Below are 22,646 nucleotides of genomic sequence, written 5' to 3'. Positions count from 1 at the left end.
TGCTATTAAAAATTTTAATTTCATAACATAGTAAAAAGCTTTCCAATTTTAATATTTTATCTAGCTTCAGTGGAAAATAATGTCAGTGTAATGACTTTGTTGTAGGCATAAATGAAGAAGCAGCTTAATTCTGAGAGTATTTAGCATTATTTTTCTTGATGTTGTCATTCAGAATAGGATTTAATGTAATATGTAGCTGGTAAATTTACAGATAACTGCAGTTAATCAGCAGACTGTGCACTTCAGTCTGCCTTTCCTCTGTTGAAAAATTTCCTTTCCAAGTTTTAGCAAATAACTTTACTAAAGAGAGAAAGGGTTGTTTGGGTCGCAATTTAATAAAGTATTTGAACATTTAGATTAGGAAATTAATGAGAGTTAAACATGTCTTTAAAATTAAACTCATGTTTAAATGCATTGCAAAGTACACTGGAGCAGAAGGACTGAGAGATAATACGTTCTTTCAAACTGTGGCTCATTCTTCCCAGTTTGATTCTGTCTATGGAAGTTGATGAATCTGATATTTTCTTTGACCTCACTGATATGGAATAATCAGCTGAAATTGTCCCAGCTTCCGTGTCTAAGTTTTGAGTTCCTGAGGCTGAATTTTCTACTGAGGTCAGTTGGCTTGAGATGTTGCATTGCAAAAACATGTTGGAATAAAGATATAACATTCTCATCATGTATTGTAGAGCAAAGAGTGAAAATAAAGCTATTTATTTAGCCTTCAGAGCTATTTAATGGAAAATTATATCATTTCACAGTCAATTTTACATATCAGTAAGTGTTTTCTGCATATATATTTTTCTGTGCAGGACAACTTCTATGTAAGGGTGAAGGCAATTTATACCCTTGGACACAGCGTATCTCTGATTGCTCTTACAACAGGAAGTATAATTCTTTGCCTTTTCAGGTATGTATTTTTCATGAGTAAATATGAACAATGATATGACAGTTTTAATTATTGTCTGTTTGCTCAGATTTTTAGAAAAAGCATCGGTTTTACACTTTTCTCAGTTAAACAGCTGACAATAATGTAATGCTAACTTGATTTTTGCTAGCACCAGTTCTATTAAAAAATTTCAAAGCACTTTATAAATTTACAGCCATTACAGCCCATGTAAGAAAGAACAGTCCTTTAGGAATGGATTATATAAAGCATTTTCTATTTGGTTATTAAAATCAACACCTTGAAACTGCTCTTGAAAATTAGTAGGATGCTAGTCTCAACACTGGACAAGTGGGCAGCCATATTTTGCAGAAGCTTATGAGTGGTCTTCAGCGGTACTATAATCAAAGGTAATAATGAATTTGTCCAAGGAGGGTTGTAAAGATATGGATAATTGTGCTGAAGGATAGTGCTGTTGTGCAATGTTTTTGTTAGGCAGTGTTAGGAAAGGCAGTACTGTCTGTTGGTTTTGCCTAATTTCTGGGAGTTTTCTGAGACTGAAAGCAATCTCCAACTGGTAAAAGGAATTGCAAAATGGTATTATCAGTATCAAAGTTTTTATCAGTCTCTCCACCTTCATGCCTTTATGTATCACTTCTACCTGTCTTATAGAATAGCCTTTATATTCTCCATTATAAACTTCACACAACTTTTCTGTTCCACTCTGCACCAAGAAAAACAAGAAAATGCATATCTCAGATTTGGTTGAAAAGAAGTGCACGTAATATGTAGACGACAGCATGTTGTTTGTCAGAGCCTCATTTCTCTGATGAACTATTCCTATGGCGAGTTCTGTAAGCCATCAGATTTTCTCAATATTTAAATATTGAGAGACCACTCAGAGCAGATACATAACCCATAATTATATTTTGGAGTATCTTTGAAAGACATTAATTGAGTTACTCATGGTTATCTTCCTCCTACCAGCAAACGCTACAGGCAGATCATTCATTTTCAAAACTGCTAAAACCTAATAAGGCATTTAAGACTGTGTGTTATAGGCATCTGAATGTCGTCCATCACCAGAAGTCAGTTATAACGAACAGATGAAGAATTTCAGAGGTGTACTCAAAACGTTCAACTTCAGTTTAAATATCCAAGTTGAGAACTCCCCAGTCTCTGTTGAGTCAGTGGAAAGACCCAGGCTTTTTTTCAGGGGGGAACATAGGGTCTTCTAAGTCTCCCCCGAAAGAAGCCTGTTTCTCTGGTATCTACAGGGCTACAGGGAGTGTAGGGGCCTCCTAACATGGTGAGTTGAATTAGGAACCAAAATAGGTTGTAAAAATACCCTGTTCAGTATTTAGTTTCCCAAGCACATAGCAAGCAGCCAGTTATTATGGAAGGCTGCAGCTGAAGCAATTGTGAATTATCAATAACAGAAGTGAATGCAAAGTGTGTATGTCTGTTTGTCTCTCAGACATATTTTAGGACATCCCATACATTATGGTCATTTTTAAGGACAGAGTTTGGAAAAGAAGAATGTTTCTGTAAGTTTTAACTTTTCGCTACTCAGCTGGTAACACCTCCTATCGAAGAAACATAGTTTGCCCTGAAAGGTCCCAGGGTTCTTTACAGAGAATGTCAATATACTGTTTATAACGATCAGTCACTCACCCCTGAAACACATTCACCTTTGAATGCACCCAGCAAACTTTCACCTTGCTGTGTTTAAAAAGGAGAGCAATGAACAACTCTTCTAAGTGAAACTATCTAAAGGAGATTTGGTATTTAAGTAAGTAGTGTGTTAAAAATCAGAAGTTACTAATGCAGTAGGGTTGTCAAAATCCTGACTTCATACAGCAGGATTAGGATTTAAACTCTGGATATTAGTAACACAAGAGATTATTGAAATCGTGCATTGCTGGATTTGTATATGTATGCTTCAAATTATACTGCATTTAATCCTGAATATGTGCAGTATTTTTAATGAAAAAAAGACCATGGAATAATGTGGAGTTTAATTTAATTGTAGGTAATGTGTTCATGACAAGGAAGTGGAAATTCTTTTTTAAGTATTAGGACTTGACTTCTGCAGTCCATTCTATATTGTTATGTACTGTCTGGCAGAGCAGATACAGCCTCAGGGCTTTGCAGTTGTTCACCATATCACCTATAAGCACGTGAAAGGCAGAAATGTTGGGTGGGGAAAGGAGAGTTGTTTCTGAAATTTTCCATGCAGTTGCAATATTAAGTTTTGCATTTCTTCCAAAGAACTGGACTTGATTTTAATCTTTACAGAAACATTATGTGGGTTCCCATTATTAATATCTGTAAAGGACACATTTGGAAGCATTATAAAAGGAAATTATTTTATATCTGGCTAATATTTTAATCTCAAAACAGAGACATAAAACGTTAATATCTGCAAATACCTTGCCAGGCTAAGCTGACAGCATTTTTCAAGTTACTACTATGGTGCCACTCCCCAAATAATACTCTATGTACTTATTATAATTAAAGCTAATTGGTAACTTCTGGGCACAGTATTTTTCTGTTGGAGGTTGCTAATTTGTCAGGCACATTCTTGCTTCTGCGAACTTAATTTATAAACAGCAAAGCTAATAATTTTGATTTAGTCAAAAGAAGTTGCTTTACCCCTCTTAGAATGCAAGTTTCTATTTCTTAATTTTGAATGTCTGAGTTTTAATATATCATAAAGTTTTAGAAGAACGGAAATCAAAATGATTGAAAATATGTAGTATTTGTCAGATATTTAAAAAAAGGCTGGGTTGTTCCAACTCAGAGTGAAAATAAATTGTAGAACTGCATATTTCTACATAACACTGACATTCTAGATCTTACTATAGATCTTACTATACTTCCTTCGGGGTTACTCCTGTATAACAAAACCTTCCCAAAAAATGTCAGTTTCTCTGATATGTGTTTCTTACCAAGGAGAAAAATATGAATCTCCATCATTTCTATAAGATGTGCTCTGATGTGCATCAACAGTCTGTAAACATTCCTCACATGGTAGTTTTGTATCACGAGGTAGTCATATCAAAGGCATAAGCATGATAGCTTTTGTTTCATTGTTAAAGAACAGCATTTCTTTGTTATTCTGTATCATCATACATATCCCAAATAAAAATACTTTCTTGCCCACTACTTCCAAAATGTTGGTTTGACAGCCTTGTATATATCCAACATCTATTATTTCAGCTACTGAATGCAATGAACAACTAATCATCCAAATTAGTTACTCAAGAAAAATATTTTCCTCCTGTTTGCAGCTTGCATATATCTCTGAATTCCAGAGGAACATATGATGCAGTCCGACATAATAGCGGTATTTCAGTTTTTCTCAGAACCTGTTTCAGCAAAGGACATGCATAGCCACAGAAATCACTGGATTTTTGACAACTGCTTTAAGTTCAGCCTGATATTAGGTCCTTTGCCAAGCTCGGGGCTAGCAAGATGGATCTGATATTTATTTCCCTACACTCACTGCAACCATCCTTGCTTTAGTAGTTTCAGAATTGATTATTTAGTGTTCTTCGGTAAAAATCTAAACGTGAAGACTACTTGGAAGCTGCCACTGCGTACCACTATAACATCCTATTGCATCTTCATTCTTTCATTGCTCGTAATTGCTAAAATTCCCTGGCTTCTGCCTTATTTCCAGGTGCAGTTCAAGGTGCTGGTTTTGACAAAAAAAACCTCTTAGCAGTTTGGTTTCTGGGGATTTGCTATAAAAAAATTCTGTTAAATGGGAAGATCTTGAAGGCAATGTCTGTTAAGTGAAAAGCCCTCAACTTGTAACTTGCTTCCCCTGAGCACTCATTCACTTACTTGGAATATTTAATTTGTCATTTGTTTGTTTGTCAGGCTTTCACATGGCTGCTGGACTAAAGAAAAGAAGTTTTACATCTCTTCAGATAGAAAGGATAGGTGATCTAATGTTTTGGATGCATTTTTTAATTGTTCCTGCATACACTCACATCATAGGATGAAAGGCCATTATATAGCAAAATGCAGGAGTTAAATAAAAAATTAAACCAGAAAATAATAGGTGAGAGCATGTCTGAAATATATCCAGGATAATCGAAGTTCTATTTGCAAGAAAAACACTGGGATGAGTGCACACACAAAAGGATATAATCATCTATGTTTATCGTCAGCTTTTGTTAAAGTGTGGGAGAAATACCACTGGGATCTTTTGGTCTGTGATACTGAAAAGGAGTAAGAGATACTTAATTTGTGTATTTTGGACAGCCTATAATGGTGGTGAGGATGATAACGATGACAAAAGAAAACAGCAAGGCAGCATTGACAATATGACAGAGGAGGAAAGGGTAGGCTCTTGCTCAAGGTTCATATTACTAAGAAACGACTGGAGAGTAATAGAAGTCTGTTCAAGAGCTTTCTGTCTCGAAATCTAAAATGCCTGTTTTTAAATCTCTTCTTAGAAAACTTCATTGTACTCGGAACTACATCCATCTGAACCTGTTCCTCTCTTTCATTCTAAGAGCAATCTCTGTTTTAGTCAAGGATGATATTCTCTATTCCAGCTCCAACACAGCTCACTGTCCAGAGGATCAAACCTCATGGGTAATAAACCTCATTTGCTACCTGGTATAATACTGCTGCGTCACTAAATTTTCCTCCCTGATCCTTTTAAATATTTAGGAATACCAAGCTGTCAGTGTGGACAATTCTGTGGAGAATATAATGACCAGCAAAATGCTCTTTTAGCAATAGCCAGAGAAAGAAGGTTGCAGCACAAATTAGAGAAGTTAATGTTATTTTGCATGTCCATGAAGGGACAACATGTCATCTACCAAAACAAATCATCATCATTCACCTATAGCTCAGAATAAATATGGCCACTGCGTTAATCAGCTGGGAGAGTTTAAGAGAAACAGGAGTGCCATCAGCTGGGAACGATTAAAGGCAGCTCTCCTGGAAGTGTTCCAGCAGCTTTATCAGGCGTCCAGGAATTGGACAGGTATCAACGGAGGGAGAGAAATGAGTCAGGGAATTACATATTTGCAGGAGCTGTCTTTATTAACTACTTTGTACTTTCTGGCTATGACACAAGTGTTGCATCTGCATTCTTGGCAAGCTAATATGTTTACTGCATTTTCATGCACAGGGGTTAAAAAAATCTCAAGTCTTGCTGTTAAAAGACTGACCACTGTATGATATTCCCCATTCTCTGTCTCCATTGTTTCAGTCAAAGGTGCTGCAAAAGAACCCTACAAATATTGCTGAATACCTTCTGAATTTAATTTACTACAGTTTAAGCTTGTGAGAAAAAAATGGAAGGAAGGTACTTTATATTGATGAAGCCATATTGTCCAAAAAGCATAAAGTTCTTAGCAGTGACTACCAAGCTGTATGTATGAATTCGTAATCTGGGATATTTCTAATGAAGACAAATAGGCTCTGAGTTAGTAGACCCAAAGTAGGCAAAGTAGTTAGTAGGCAGAATGCCAGGGGTAATCAAAAGTTCTTAGGTCCTCGAAAGATTAGTCGATAGACTCTCTAAATACTACTTGATTTCTGCAATTTCTTTTATTCTCCAATTATTCTTGGTTGCAAAGCCTCATACTTTCCTATTTGAATATGTCCAGTTTTGTGGACTGTTGACTAATTTCTGTTGCGTGATAGGTAGGATGATCTCACACCAGCTTGGCAAGGCTATTTTGTCTTGCTTTGGCTGGGTGCTACCTTTCTTACATAACAGCATGTGGGGTTTGCCCCTTTTGTCACATGTGTGTGATGTTCCACAGTTCTGCTGCATGCACAGATGTCTGAAAGTACACAATTCAAAATGCAATGTAACTAGGTCCTGGATCTGAATGACACAGAGCCATAATTTTGGCTAACTATTTACTGACAGATACCTTTGCTGTTCAGCATCTGGAAGTACACCTGATACAGGATCAGCTGCAGGAGGAAGGGAACATATTTTGATGTGGGGTTCTGGTATGTAAATCAAGAATATAATACAGGGGAGTATTGGAATTTAAAAGAGATTACAGAAATTTTAGACTTCAACTGCTAATCTGGTTGTAAGTATTCATAACCATAAAAGCAAATTTCAGCTTGCATTTTGAAATGTTTAATTTTCTCCATGTTAAATTTTCTGGCCTATTACTGGTCTGCAGTGGGTATCCCTTCAGTGGAAACAAAGTCCAGAGGTAAGAGTAGTCTTACCAAATGAGATGACTGAACTAAGCTGTTTCTCTGGGCTTCTGTCTTTCTCACTGGACAGTTTATCTCATCTGCTTTAAGACTTTTTCTGCACATGCCCGTCTCTCTTCATGACCTGTATAAGGAGCTAGTTTGCTCGCAGGTGGTTAGCTTTCACCAGAAACCTTGCTTGTAGGCAGCTAAAATTAGGTTAAATGAATTCAAGACTTTGGGCTCTTACATAGTTGTCTATGTAGGCATGTACAGAGACATAAATATAGGCAGGTATGTTACTTGGGATGCACTGAGCTATCTGAGACACCACAAGAGGCTGATGGATTGAAAGAAGTATTGCTAGGCGGTCTGTGCCCTTCTGGCTTAGCAGCTGGTGACTGGGGTCCCTGAGGACATCTCGCTTCATAACAGACACCTATGTTTAGACAGAGAAATCAATCACTAAATGAGTAAGTTACCTACCTAGGTATTTGGTGTACTTGGAATTTTAACAGAAACAGTGGAGGTATGTAGGGTATTTAAAATGGGGAAGGGAGTAAAGCAGGCAGAAACTAGAAGGTTTATTTAGTTAATTTTGTTTAGTCTGTTACATTCACCATATCATCACATTTCTCAGCTCAGTCTCAGCAGAAACATTTTTATGTTCAGTTCTCACATCCCAGATTCCTTCTGGGAAGTACCAAAGTAGCAGCAGCCAGCACTGTGGAACATCAGCAGCAGAGACATCTGAAAAATAATGCTGAAGAGAAGCACACAGACTATAAGTATATTGGGTTTTCATTTTATGATACATGCTTATGTCTTTTGTTAATTAAGAAACATTAAAGCATTTTCTAAAGGGAAAGCATAATTTTTAAAAGTCCAGTCAAATTTTTCTTCTAAGTCTACTTAGAGTATTCATCATGTAAAGTTATATTTTTCACTCAGTTTCCCATTTAGCCTTGAAAAATTCATAAAGCAGTTTCTTTGTTAATTTTTACTATGTTAGGAAGCCAGCTGGGATTTTAATATATTTATTAGACACCTAGTAGATAATAACTTAATCTAATAGCCATTCATTAACTAACTATTGCAAATGTGTGCATTTATTGATAACCACCACCTTTTACAATATTTATGCTATGAAGTTTTCAAAATTTCTGAGCGAATTTGCTATGAGATCCATCTAAATAATTTTTTATAATTAATTTTCTTTTTATATATACAGTAATACTTATAATGTCTCAGTTTGCGTTACTGAAAAAGAAAATTTCTACTGGACCTGGGTTACTAGTATTACATGGAGAGTTAAAACCTATAGGATGTATTAACAACAGAATAATACAGCAACAGCTGTATTATTTCCTGCAACAGCTTTGATCCCTATTCTCATATTTCAGGTGAGCTGCAAGGCTATTTTGGTGTTTTTTCAGTATGGTGTTATGGCAAACTTTTACTGGCTCTTAGTCGAAGGACTTTACCTCCACATCCTCCTTGTGTTAATATTCTCCCCCAACAGACACTTCACAATATACCTTCTGATTGGATGGGGTAAGAACTTAAACTATCTTCCAATAGTATTCTTTTTTCTGTATGTATGTATTAGTCAGGTTTAATATTTCATACCAAGGCAGTCATGCCGTTGCTGTTGGGTGACTCCTCAGACTCACTAGTTCCTCAATTCAGCTCCAGCATAGGTTATAGCTGCTGTACCATGGGAGAGAGCAGGCGCAAAACTGGTGAAGCATAACTGCTAGCTTGCTCCTTGGTATGTCTGTGACCTGTGCCAATCTGCGCAATGCCCAGGGGTTGTTCAGGATATAGGATGGTGCAAGGACTGACACCACAAAACATATGATGCAAGCTATCCTGATTTGGGAGGAAAAAGAAAGTTTAGCTGCACAGCCACAGGCTATGCTATGCTATTTGCCTTTTTGAAAAGCCCAGTAATATTGTCCATCTGGCTTTAAATACATGTATTCCTTTCATTTCCAAGAAAGTGCAATGGTATTTATACGGAGCACTTTAAAGCTTCCAGTAACAGGTGCTCATAAAACATTTAGGTATTGCTGGGAAATGGGAATAAACCAGTGTGTGGGAATGGTCCTTGTGAAATGATTTACACTTCGGTTTTATATTGTAGTCCTAGGAAGTGCATTGGGAATGCATAACTTGTATCTCCTTGTAGGTCACTCTGACAGCTTGAAAGAAAACTAAGAAAGGCATAGTTTTTGTGTATTAGTGATTACGGCTGCATTTTAATAAGAAATAAACCCACTCCCTTGCAGTCTTTGTTTGTAATACATTGCTTGCATCGCGTAGCTCATCAGATGGGCCTCTCCCTCCATTCGCTAAACTGTTTACTGTATGCTGTATATTTGGGGAATAACTGGTTACTAGCAGGCTGAACCTTTTTTTTTTTTTTGTGGACTTATATTTTTGTGATCATCCTCTAAACTTCTTTGGGATTTTTCAGGAATTCCTACCATATTCATTATTACATGGACAGTGACACGGATCATTTTAGAGGACACTGGGTAAGTGTGTGGGGAAGAGAGCGCTTAAAGCCTCCAACTGTGCCAATACAATCCTTGCCTTGGATATCGTGGTATTCACACAAAGGTAGTTTGCTGTGCTGAAGGGGATGAGTACAGAACTGAAATTTCAGATACAGCAATAAAGGGACAGGTGTTTAGGAGCTTTTCAGCATGCTGTTTATTTAAAAAATTCTAAGAGCAGGAGAGGGCAGAGATAGGTTATGACTGATGTTAGCCCTTGAGATCCACATTTAGAGCTATCTGCTTTGGAAGTCAATACTTAAAATAGTAGTGGGGGTCCTTGGGTTCAGTGCTGCAATACAGTGCAGTAAGATGCTGGGCATTCTAATTTACTAACTAGCAACTCAAAAGATTGAAATCTAGATATCTTTGGGTATATCTAGATTACATTCCCAGAAGTGACACAATGTGATGTAAACATATGTAAGATGCACATAGTCAGGTAAAACTATGACTAACTGGAGCGAGGCCGGGCTCCTGGCGTGGGAAAGGGCACAGAGATAAGAATTTTGTAGGAAGATCAGACTTGCTGCTCCTGCTGGCCCCAAGCAATGGGAGAGCATTCCTCGCTAGTAGGACAAACAGTTTTCACACTCCTTTTTTTCAACCTGACTAATATTTTTCAATTGATTCTGTAATTAAACTGAAAAATCACGTCCTACATAATTTCTAAGTTTTCTTTGCAAGACCTCTAACATTTAAACCGAAGGCTAACTTCTTTTTCCTTTGTCGTTATGATCACAGTTAGAAGAACCCTGAAGGGTATTGCCCTTGCTTAAGATTAATCTTTCAGAGCACTTATTCTCAAAGTATTTGGACCAAAAGTGCTGAGCCTACAGTTAAAAATAAATTTTCAGTTTTTCAGACAAAGTTTCAGGTTCAGTCTCTCATTTTCCTGAATCAGTTCCAGCCATCTGTAACCTAAATATCCCACAAGGAATTATGTCATTTCAATTGTATCTGCCAGTTGCTTTAGATCTTCCTGCTACCCAGAGGCTGGTGTTAAGTGCTTGTGGGAAAAATGTCCTTACATAAAGCAAAACTAAGCTTGGTTTCCCTCAAGGCCAATGTCCTCCATGATGTCTAATGGTACACTCTAGTGTGCCTGATGATTTAGCTGATTGGAATATGCATATTAAACCCAGGGAAATAAAATTGAAAGCAGGAAAAGATTGAATGCCAAATTCTAGGCTAGAACAGGCATTATTTTAGTGTGCTTTGTCTTGTATGTAAGAAATACTTCTCCTCGTAGGTCTTGCTTGCTAGATGATATTAACGTCAACATAATTTTCCCTCTTTTTTTTTTTCAGTTGCTGGGATACAAATGAGCATGGTGGTCCCTGGTGGGTTATACGAATACCAATTTTAATTTCTATTATAGTAAGTAAACTTTGAAGCATGAATTATAGATCAGTTCAGCATTGCGCAGTGCATATAGCCATTATACTTTACTGCTAGTTACAGATAGGCAAGAATTCTGTTTTAATGAAAAGAAATTCTGGAGGAGAAATGTTAAACAGATGCCAAGGCCATTAAAATTTGTTGCCTTCACAATTTATCTGCCTCCTATTAAATAAGCAGTTGCTTTTATTTGTATGTTGTTCTTTCTTTAACATCTCTCCTGTTTGTGAGCCTGGGGGAAGCAAAAATCTAATTATACTTTTCAATGAATTGCAGATTTGATTTTGCATTTAAATAGATAGCCCTGCAATTGAGAATCTGATATTACTGCAGCCATAAAAAGCTATGGCTGTGTATATCTTTCTTTAATTGATAGGCTACTGAAATATATATTGAACATTAAGTATTTGCAAAAGAATACCGTTTGAGAATGTTTCATGAGTCTTTTCCTATGAATTACTGGAGTAACATATAAAATTCCTGTTTACTGTGATGATTGTGTAATTAACTTTGGGCATAATGTACTATGGTTATATGTCCATTTCTGAAAACAGTCACAGGGCAAATTAATACATTTCAGATACACTTGCTTTATTTTTAACATTTAGTCAGAAAAAGTAGGGCATTATTAGATTACACAAGATTTCAAGAGTCCACATTATGCTTGGGCTTCCCTTTCAATCTGTGCCTGCTGAAAATCATTTTGAGAGAACTTCCTATCATCTTCATCAAAGTGAATTCTACATTGTTTAAAGAGAAAGCAGAGTAGGCTATGTGTGAAATGACATAAAGTAAGGACTCACAGAAAAGATGTTTTATGATACGAAGAAATGGGCATGCAACAGAACTACAGCATGAGGGGAATACATGTACCTCAAAGGAGCTGGAGAATGGGGGATGGTCCGCAGTGAAGAAAATATGCTGAAAGTTGAAAGCAAAACAAACCACCTGGTGTTTACAGAAAGATGAAAGTCTATTCCCTGGATGTTCAATTTAAACAGCTATCTGGTAGACAGATGAGACTTCATGTGCCAGAAAGCAGTACTTCTCCAAAGAAGTCCTAGACCTGGAAGCGGAAATTATCCAAGTGCTCATTGGCAAACCTGAATTGCAGCTGGATCTTAGCAAAGACTGGGAAATGAGTTGTAAGTTAAGAAAATGGAGTACTAGTGAGTCAGCAAAAGTTCAGTATATCATAAAATATGGTCCAGAATCCCTGTTTGAGGCAAAGGAACAGTTGTTCTCCTTGGTTTTTTTAATGATTCTATTACTGATTTGTTACAAAGGGATTGTAAGACATAGGGAAACATTTTGCAAATGACCATTTTTGGCTTGCCGGGTACACATGTTTAGGATCTGCTGTCTCGTTCCAGATAAGTTTCTTCTCTTAAACAGCATGTTTTAGGGATGAGAGCAACTAAAGATGGCCAAGCGATTCTGCAGTGTGTACTGTGTGAAGCCGCTTACTTCTCCAATTAGATGATTCTCCAGCTGTTTGATCAACTGCATTTTGCATTTGGGAAGTTAAGCTGTGAAAGGGAGTTATAAAAGCGGTGATACTCACCCTTTGCTGCTGGATAAGTAATGTATCTTGTTGGAGCATTGAACTACAACCAGCACGTTCATTGTGGCAGCTAGGATGCTATGCAAACTTACTGCTATGCAAAGTGGAGCGTGAATTCATAGAGCAAGAGGAGCTAATGAAACGTCACATAAAATTGGTCACTAATGAGTGGAAAACACTACATTCATGAGAACATAATTTTCAATATACATACACCATGATAAGCCTCAACATTTCCTGTTACCTTCTAGAAAAAATAGAAGTTGAAGATTCAAATCTTTGAATAATGAGGTCAGTGCCTGCCATTCAACAATGAAAATAGATCATTGCAAGTTCTTTGCATAGGTGTTGTGAAAGAGTCATGTTTCTCAATAAAAGTATGATGTACTTACATCATACTCACACAGTGTCTTCAGTATGCTTGAGAATGTAGGAAGACTGGAAGACTCACAGAGAATGATGACAAGGATGACCAGCAATAACAAATGGCTTCAGTAGTAGGAAGGACATCTGTGTAAGTAGTCAATGAGGTGAACACAGGAAAACTCTGAAAGAAGCTGAATTTCAGGAAAATAAAGGCGAGCAGAACACCTAAGCTGAGAATTCTCATTAACTGTGTTATGTAATGGCATGAAAGCAAGCCCAGAATATGGCTGATACTGAAAATCTTTAAGAGGAGGAAGAAGAGTGAAGAAAAGAAGAGTAGAATAGAGCCTGATTGTGAGAATGATGCCATGAATATACTTTTGAAAGACAGAGGAGATCAAGCAAAGGTTTTAAGGAACAATGGTTTAACCGCATTAGATTTAACAGAAAGTCTGCTCAGTCTTCATGCCGTATTCACTCTCTTCCATCAATTTCTGTATTAACTCCAAACATTTTCACTGCTTAGATTATACTTTCTATAAGGTTATTATCCAACAGTAAACAGTATTGTGAGAGCAAGTTCTGAAGTCACTTCTCAAAGTGGGAATGGCTTCAGTTAATTCAGTGTGTCAGAAACCTTCCCTGTCATCTCCTCCTGACAATTTTGGCTTAAGAAAAGTTATTTGGCAGTCTTCCATGCTTCATGCTGTACACATTTCAGAGTTATTTAACTGGGGGTGACTATTCCAAACAGTTAATGTGGTGTTACTCATATTCTCCATTTAGCAAATGCCTCCACAGCTGCCTTCATACTTCTACTTACATAAACTGCTCTCATTTGGGAAGGAGTGGTGTTTGGGTGAAAACAGTAGTTCTGACACATCAAAGTAGCTCAGAAATGTTTATCTTGTTATCTCACATTGCAGGTAGTGTAAGGGACTAAATAGCAACAAAGAAGCAACATGAAGACAGTTTAAATGATACATGCTCAGGCAATGTGTTTAGACTCAACAACTTACTGTCAGAAATTGTCAACCAGTAGAAAAGCATACCAGCAGCATCTTGCTGTTACTCCACTAAAGAGGCATCATATTCCATCACTGTCTTGCAGATTCTCTGCATTCACATGATTTTCTTATTTTCCTGTTCTTATATGTTCATTGAACAGTATACATACTCTATTTTATTTAAAGACATTATGCTCAAATGATTTTATGGGACTGAAAAGCTACAATACTAAAAGCAAAATTCCAGGGCACTACTTGTTTCTATTCTAAATCAGATATATACTTGAAAAGATTTTAACAAATGATCAATTCAATAATAATTTTAGAGGAATTAATTTGCTCCACTGTAGTAAGTCAGTGGTGGTTGCCACCTTTAGATCTTAATACCCCGTTTCAGCTAGCTGGATTTACAAGCTCAGTAGTGCCAAGGACTGTGAAAATTTCCAAACATGAATGTATGTTTTTCATTAATCCAAGATTGTGCTTACAGACAGAAAGGTATGTGTTTGAAAACAGACTTAAAAGTAATACATGAATGGCAGTCAAGAATGCGAGTCACCTGAGTGTAGTTTTGCAGATTATTTGACGCTTCAGAAACCAAATGGATGACAGTTTATTCTGTTACAGTAGAAACTAGGGATGCCTGTGAAGAACAAGAAGTTATTCTGCCAGTCCCTTTGCAAATACAGAATAAAGATGTTTACTTTCTCCTATTTTGTGTCTAACAAATATACAATGAAACGGAAGCTCTCTCCTTGTTCACTAATACTGGCTCCAGTGCATATGGCAAACTAAATGTATATCCCTTGGTCTGTACACTCCGCTGTGGTAAGTCTGTAGATACAATCAGCAATAACAGGCTTCTGCCTGTTACTTTTATAGGAGACTTGCATCAAGGAAAACTTCTAAGTAAGTCATCATCTGCCTGAAAAATGTATGTTAAGTTCAGTAAAGGCCTATATTTTCTAACCTTTCTTTTTTATTCTTCTTTTTTCAGAAATATTAGATTTAGTTTTCCTGATTTTTTTATTTAATCCCTGTCAGTTCCTGTCACTTCCCTTCACCTGTCATTTAAATCAAAATATTAAATACAGAGGGGCATTCAGTTGCTATGATCATAGTTTATTTATTAACATCACAAATTGTACTGGGTATGCCAGAGAAGACACAGAAATTCATTGAACTTGAAAAGCTTACAGCCAAATAGGCTGGAAAAAGAAGAGTTCCAGCAATACATCAAGGCAGAGAGAAAATACAGCAAGGCAGAGACTGAAAGTTTGTAGCAGTGAGGCAGGCACTGTCTGGTTGGGTACCCAACCTCCTAATCTTCAGCTTTGGGATGGCGTTAGTTAAGAACAATAAAATGCTCATTTTTACAGTGATAGAAATTTTTCTCTAGGTTGATTTCTTCTAAAATGTGTGCATTTGATGCAGCTGTTTATGTAGCTGTAGCTGTAGTTTTTAGCTCATGTTGTTGCTGTGAAGGCGTGGATTCCAAGTGTTCTGTCACTTCAGTACAAGCATGGTATATTTAGTGTGCGGTTTTCTAGACCACACCAAACAATCCAGCACCAGAAGGGCTGGTGAACACAAGATGCCAAAAGCCAAATAATGGGAGTGAGACTTAGGATCTACTGAGTTTTATATTTCAATTTTCTAGATTGATCAGGGTCTGATAATTACTTTTTTTATGCAAGTGCCTTTCTATGAAATAAAATAATACTACTGTTCAATCTCAGAGGGCTGTCATGAGAATTAGACTGCAAGGATTCAGCTCCTTCAGTGATAATGTCTGCATCAATACCCAAGACAGACAGATACTTGTGAGAGGCCCTTTCTGTGCTTGATTGGAGTGGACAGACCACCTGTGCAACAATCTTCTCTTCCCCTAGTTCAGACAGAAACTATTAAAAGTCAAGGTGAGAGGCAAGGGAGGGTCAAAATTGTGTATGGAACTTACATCTTCCTTTGGGCTTCCAGTTGTGAAGCCACGTGAAAATTTAGGACACTGCTTGATTGCGCCAAATCACATCCGATGTCCTGTTCTGCTAGGAAACCTGTATTCAGCTGAGATTTTGGAAGGAGGGCATTTCTGACAACTGGGACTTTCACAAGCTTTTGCCAGCCAGACTAGAACTGGTGGCCATGCAGAAGTGCGCTGGACGTAACAAACCTAGTGAGGCAGAAAACAGACAATAGGTTTGACAGTGTAGATCTTGATGTATTCTGGCAAGGACGTACACAACACCCACTGATGAGTTGATTTGTCTGATTTGCTAAGCATTTCTTTGTGCTGTGTATTGAGTGGAGAAGTTAGAAATCACCATTATATTTGTTTTCTTTGCAGGTAAATTTTATACTTTTCATTAGTATTATAAGAATCTTACTGCAGAAGTTAAGATCTCCAGATGTTGGAGGAAATGACCAGTCACAGTACAAGTGAGTCATATTTTTAGATATTATATACAGAACCACAATAATCTCTGTAAGATTTCCTTTGCTGAAACCTGCTACCAACAATTGCTGTGATACTATAATTACATTTAATTCAGAAGTACTTTTAGATGTGGTTTAATAAAGATCTTATCACTATGCTGAAATAGAGATGAATATAATTTTTTTGTCAAACACTAAATTCAATAGAAAATATGCAATTTCATAAAGACCAACAAGCTATTCTTGAATTTGAGTTTAAACCATGAATGAATATGCTGATATGGAGAGTAATATCTTTCTTTTAATGTATAAATATTTCATTTCAACATAACAAAAGTTTCAAGATCAAAACACTTTGCTTCAACCTCCTTAAAAACTTTTTTTTTTTTAATTTTTCATTTCTAAAATATTTTGTTGTAATATTTAAATACATTTTAAGAGCTGGAAAGAAGTTATGTTGTTACCAAAAAATGAAAAATTAAATATAACATTTTATGCTGATTTAAAATAGCATCTTTATTTTTCTACAGGAAAATAAGTGTTTCTGATTTAGATCAAATTCATTTCTGTTTAGGCTTTCTTCTATTGTGTTTTGGTTTGAACATCAAATGCTAACATCCATTGTTTCCACAGCTTTACAATCAAGGAATGTTGGGGGGCAATTTAAATTCATTGCTAAAATTGGATTTGTTCTTTATTATATTGCCATATCAGTTATTGTTTATTATAATAGCTGCTGGATACTGTAGTCCAGAATCAAGAGTCTGTTGTAGTAGGTCTTATTTTAAAGCTCAGATATAGACACTGAGTTTGACACTACAGGATGTTAATATGATATTTCAGTGACAAAACCTAACATGAACACTGAAAATGCAAAACCAAGCAAGTGGCCTTTGAAAATGTGCTCCTAGATAACACCTTTTCTTCATTGAAAAAATACTGAATTCCTGTCCTAAAAGCAGATAAAACATGGTGTGCTAAAGTAAAGCATATCTTTAAAGCCAAGAGAACTAGGATCTTATGTGTTTTGTAAACAATGTGACACATTTGATGCAAAAAGTGAAGAATTCTGATGTGCCACGGAAAAGGCGACATGACTAGATTGACATAAGGCTTTGCTTCATAGAGCTACAAGGGCCCTTTTTTGTGTTTGCTGCTTGAATTAACTAAACATATGGGAGAACAAAATCAACCCAGATGAAGTTATGCAGTTGCCACATTATCATTTAGCACAATGAGCGACCTATGGGCAGGAAATCCCCTCAAGTTTACTTCTTGTGACAAGAACTTTTCTTTGTTTCCATGTGGTATTTATGTATTTTATGAAAATGAGGCATTCCCTTCCTATCAGTCCCATCATTTTCCACAGTTTCACAGTTTACTGTAGCGCTTTCATAGCATAAAATGTTCATTAATAGCAACATTGTCCTTCATTATTCATCCCTGTGAATTCTTTGCTTTTAGCATTTGATTGCCTGATTAAGTTTGGATTGTATGGTCTTTAGCAAATACCTACGGGAACAGTAGATTAACCTCAAGAAATACTGCATGTACAGAGCAAATTAAAGGTCTGGAAGGCTTGTTTTTCAAAATGCTAACGCATTTTCTAAGATACAGAGAAGAATAAGGCTATTTTGTCTGTCCCTTCACTAAAATGTCAGTGCAGTATAGAGAAAGTAAAACCAGTTAGACAAAAATTATTAAAACAAGAATGGAGTGAAAGTGAAATATGAGTCTAAAATGAATACTATTCGTGCAAGTCACCATTTTTCTTCCCTTCCTCTGTCCCACTTGCTTGCACCTGGTTCCATCCTTTTTGTTGCTCATTTTACTTTTGCAGTGGGTAAGGTTAAGTTCAAATAAAATCAGTTTTCCATTTCACTTGGGAAACTAGGAAATTTGCTGCCATCATCATCTCCTCCAGCTGTAAATTAATTTCTTGTGCTAAGGAAATCCTATTTGTCCCACTTACTGGTATCACCTTTAGATGTGAGGGTTTTACTATTCTTGAGAAACTTTGCTGTCAGAACTGATTATTTCCACATAAACAGGTGCAGCCTCTGGCACATTATGAACAAAGAAAGGCCATGAAGTCTGACACAGAAAAAATAAAACTGCTTGAAATACCTTGACTTTTCTCTTAAAATAGGTAAATTCACAACAGCATCCTTTCATTGTTGAATCAAGTTATATTCATCAAGACAGTGATGAATTATGGGACTCAACATTATAACTTCTTGAATTTTACCTGATACCAGACATGTGTAATCATGCATGACTGGCCCTGTGTAATATATAAAACTGATGTTACTAGAGTGAAATAAGTGACAGATAAGGGACAATTAGAAATTCATCATTTCAGTGGTTTCACAGGCAGTTAGTGAGAGCTGCTCTGCTTAATATTAAAGTTCTCCTTCCTTAACTTCAGTAGTGTCTTGTGCTAAAATGTATTACGTAATTGACGGCATTAAAAATTCGTTAATGGTATATGCTTAATACCATCAGTATGGTTATGAGAGTTTAGTATTTGGGGGCAAATCTGAAATTGCTCATGAAAATCTCACAGTTTAGATTATTCTGGATTACATTTCCTAGGTACTGTTTGCATACTCTGTATGTGCAATGTACAGACTAACCATACATTTTCAAATTTAAAGGAAATAAACATCGATTAATTTCAAGAGAGAGATTTTACCTTCCATACAAGAGGATCTGTCAGTATGACTTTGCAGGAAGGCATTATTCCTTTCCACTCTGAACCCTTTATGACAGGTAAAAAATATCTTGAGAGATCTGATGGCAGCTCGTGACACTTTGCCGAATGTGGTCCTGTGGAATAATGCAGTAAAACCGCACCCCCAAAAGCCATGCCAGGAAACCAGGCTGGGAACTGAATTTGTGTCAAGGAGACAGAGCAGAGGGCAAGTCCTACACCCTGCTGCTGTCCAGAGGGCAACTGAAGAAGGGTCTTTTGGTTTAGAGAGGCCCTGCAGTCTTTTGCTAGCTTTTGGAAGACTGCAATGTCAGCAAGATCAAGTGTAACATGGAATTGCACATGTTAATTTATGAGGTTACTGTGTGGCTAATCTCATAGCAAGCCTGAAAGGAAAACAATTTGCAATAAATGACTCTTACTAAGACTGCTTATAAATCTGAAGTCCTACGAGGTTTATGTAAATGTCATTCCATCAGGTTCTGTTCTTAGTAAAACAAGAGCTTATCATTAAACTCCAGCTTTTTCTCTTTTATTTACCCAGGAGACTTGCAAAATCCACGTTGTTGCTTATTCCATTATTTGGAGTTCACTACACAGTGTTTGCTCTATTTCCTGACCGCAGTTCCAATAATTATAAAATAATCTTTGAGTTGTGTTTGGGATCTTTTCAGGTAAATTTTAAAGTTTGTATTCAAAAGAAGTATTATTTACCTAGGTTGGTGCTGCCTACTAACTGAGGAATATTGTCTCTCTCCAGGGGTTGATTGTTGCAGTCCTGTATTGTTTTTTGAACAGTGAAGTAAGTCTCACCTTTGCTACTGAGGATGTTAAAAACTGTTTTCAGTAAATGTATAAGTGCCCCTATATTTCCACTCTGATACATGAAGCTTTTTTAGAAGATGTTTACATTCGTATTTATAGAATATATGTGTGGCAGTTTTATGCAACAGGATAAATTAGTGCGTTTGGGTGAAGAGTTAAAAGCTGTTTGAAGTCTAATTCCTTGCAAACCGAGGTGTTAGTAAGTGCGTCTTCTGTTACTTAACGTGATCTAATTCTAGCTGTTACAAGCAATGTGGATTGTGCAAGTGAGGTGCAACAGTCTAGAAATTTATCCGAAACACCATTTAGTAAGTATTTAGGGGTAATCTTCTGACAGAATCTAACGCCCAGAACAGCAGCAGATTTTCAGAAGTGCTCAGCATGTGGCAGCTTTCCTAATCTCAACTGAGGAAGATGCAAGGAATTCCTTTTGATGTCAGCCACTTTTTAAGGTAGAATATACATTAAACAGCATGCAGTGTCTGACAGGAGGAATCTGTCTGAAGAAGACACCTGCTTGCACAGGGAATTGACAGTCAGGTCTCCTGAGTGCTATTCTGGTCTTTGATATTCTTGAAATGCCTGATTTTGGGCTGATCATTTGATTGTGCGTTAAGTACGTGTGATTAATGGCTAGATACCAAAAGTTACTGTTGCAGCCCAAGTGATACAAAACTGATTTTGAAAGTGGCCTTGGGGCATCTCCTCACAGACAGTGTCAACACAGTCTTCACCTCAGTTTGTAATCTTTGTAAAAACTTATTTGAAACTCTGGAGGGAAGGGATGCCATTCAGAGGGACCTTGACAGGCTTGTGGAGTGGGCCTGTGCGAACCTCATGATGTTCAACAAGGTCAAGTGCAAGGTCTTGCACCTGGGTCAGGGCAGTCCCCAATATCAATACAAACTGGGGGATGAATGGATTGAGAGCAGTCTGGCAGAGAGGACTTGGGGATACTGGGGGATGAAAAACTGGACATGAGCTGGCAATGTGCACTTGCAGCTAAGAAAACCAATCGTATCCTGCATCAAAAGAAGCGTGGCCAGCAGGTCGAGAGAGGTGATTGTCCTCAGTACAAGAATGACATGGACCTGTTAGAGTGAGTCCAAAGGAGGGCCGCAAAAATTACCAGAAGGCTGGAACACCTCTCCTATGAAGAGAGGCTGAGAGAGTTGGGATTGTTCAGCCTGGAGAAGAGAAGGTTTTGGGGAGACCTTATTGCGGCCGTTCAGTATAAAAAGGGGAGATTATAAGGAAGATGGAGAAAGACTTTTTAGCAGGGCCTGTATTGACGGGACAAGGGTTAACGGTTTTAAAGTGAAAGAGGGTAGATTTAGATTGCATGTAAGGAAGAAATTGTTCCTATGAGGGTGGTGGAGATACTGAACCAGGTTGCCCAGTGAAGTTGTGGATGCTCCATCACTGGAAGTGTTCAAGGCCAAGTTGGATGGGGCTTTGAGCAACCTGATCTAGTGAAAGATTTCCCTGCCTATGGCAGGGGTGTTGGACTAGATGATCTTTAAAAGTCCGTACCAACCCAAACCATTCTATGATTCTGTCCCTAGAGGTCCCCTTTTGATAGCCAATAAATGTGGAAAAGTTCCTGACAGAAAAGAACATTTTCAGCTCATCTTGTGCATTTTCTTTTTAACACAGGTACAAGGGGAGCTGAAAAGAAAATGGCGGAGTTTGTGCTGGAAGCAGACAGCGGGCAGAGATTACAGACTCCACAGCTCTTCGATTTCTCGAAATGGATCAGAAAGCGTTTCTCAGCTCCACCGGGATTCAAGGGCTCAGTCATTTATGCAGACAGAGACCACCATGATATAAATCAGCTAGGTCCCCCAAAACATGAAAAACTGTGCGATACATCATTCATTATGCAGCTTGATGTGATATTTTATAAAATGTACAGTTTAGTGCTTTGCTTTTCTACATGTTGGTATTTGGGAAATTGGTTTGTGCAGCCAACCAGTTAATAACACCTGCCCCATGGATGCTTTCTGGTTTTTTTAAATTGTATTCATATTAATTCTGATGTTCTCTTGCTGTTTACTAGCTGCAACTATTCAAAAACTCATTTACTATAACGGTCCCTTTACCCTCCAGCATGTCTACAAGATAGATGTATGGTATCCTGTTCAATGCAGATTCCTTTGGTACATGTTGAAAAGGTTAAGACGGGAAGCAAGAAAATGTCTTACACTTTATTTATACTTAAGGAAACATTTTTTCCTTAAGGATTAGGAAATTCTTTCCTAATTAGGGAAAACAAAATAAAAATAAAGAAATGTAAGAAAGAGTACAATTAACCGCACTGGGAGTTTAGTGTGCTAATCCAGGAAATCATTAACATTACTTATACAGAGGGAAAAAAGGTAGTACTTCTCAGCTAATTGTATAAATTTCAGAGTTTAATTTCTACAGAGTTAGATTCCAGTCCTGTTGTTCCTTTCAAAAGCGCCTGGGTTTATGTTTAGGTGCAGAAAGTAAGGCTACCTTTGCAGTCCATACAGAAAAGGCTACTGTAATAGTTTTGATTAAAACATCAGCATTTTCCAATAGTGCTATTACAATCACCAGTTGTTCTCTTCTGTTTAAAATCAAATAGATTTGTGTTGATCTTTTATTAAACAATTTTCTGAAGAGGTGCTATTTTGCTAGAGCAGTCTGGCATAAGATAAACAGCCTTGGATAG

The 22,646-nt window shown here is 37.1% G+C and overlaps 1 protein-coding gene across 1 annotated transcript in view; it reads left to right on the top strand.

Moving 5' to 3' along the window:
* The window catches only part of VIPR2 (vasoactive intestinal peptide receptor 2), a 57,807-nt gene extending 36,029 nt beyond the window's left edge, over positions 1-21,778 (top strand). Inside the window, exons 5-13 of the mRNA XM_059818788.1 lie at positions 813-910; positions 5,356-5,497; positions 8,479-8,629; positions 9,555-9,615; positions 10,947-11,016; positions 16,322-16,413; positions 19,668-19,797; positions 19,884-19,925; positions 21,605-21,778. Coding sequence (XP_059674771.1) covers positions 813-910; positions 5,356-5,497; positions 8,479-8,629; positions 9,555-9,615; positions 10,947-11,016; positions 16,322-16,413; positions 19,668-19,797; positions 19,884-19,925; positions 21,605-21,778 — 960 coding nt within the window. The remainder of the gene's footprint in view (positions 1-812; positions 911-5,355; positions 5,498-8,478; positions 8,630-9,554; positions 9,616-10,946; positions 11,017-16,321; positions 16,414-19,667; positions 19,798-19,883; positions 19,926-21,604) is intronic.
* Positions 21,779-22,646: the final 868 nt, after the last annotated feature.

The sequence above is a fragment of the Gavia stellata genome, chromosome 6, assembly GCF_030936135.1.
Source record: "Gavia stellata isolate bGavSte3 chromosome 6, bGavSte3.hap2, whole genome shotgun sequence".
Taxonomy (NCBI): domain Eukaryota; kingdom Metazoa; phylum Chordata; class Aves; order Gaviiformes; family Gaviidae; genus Gavia; species Gavia stellata.
The sequence above is the reverse complement of the archived record's forward strand: the minus strand, read 5'-3'. Positions and strand labels throughout refer to the sequence as shown.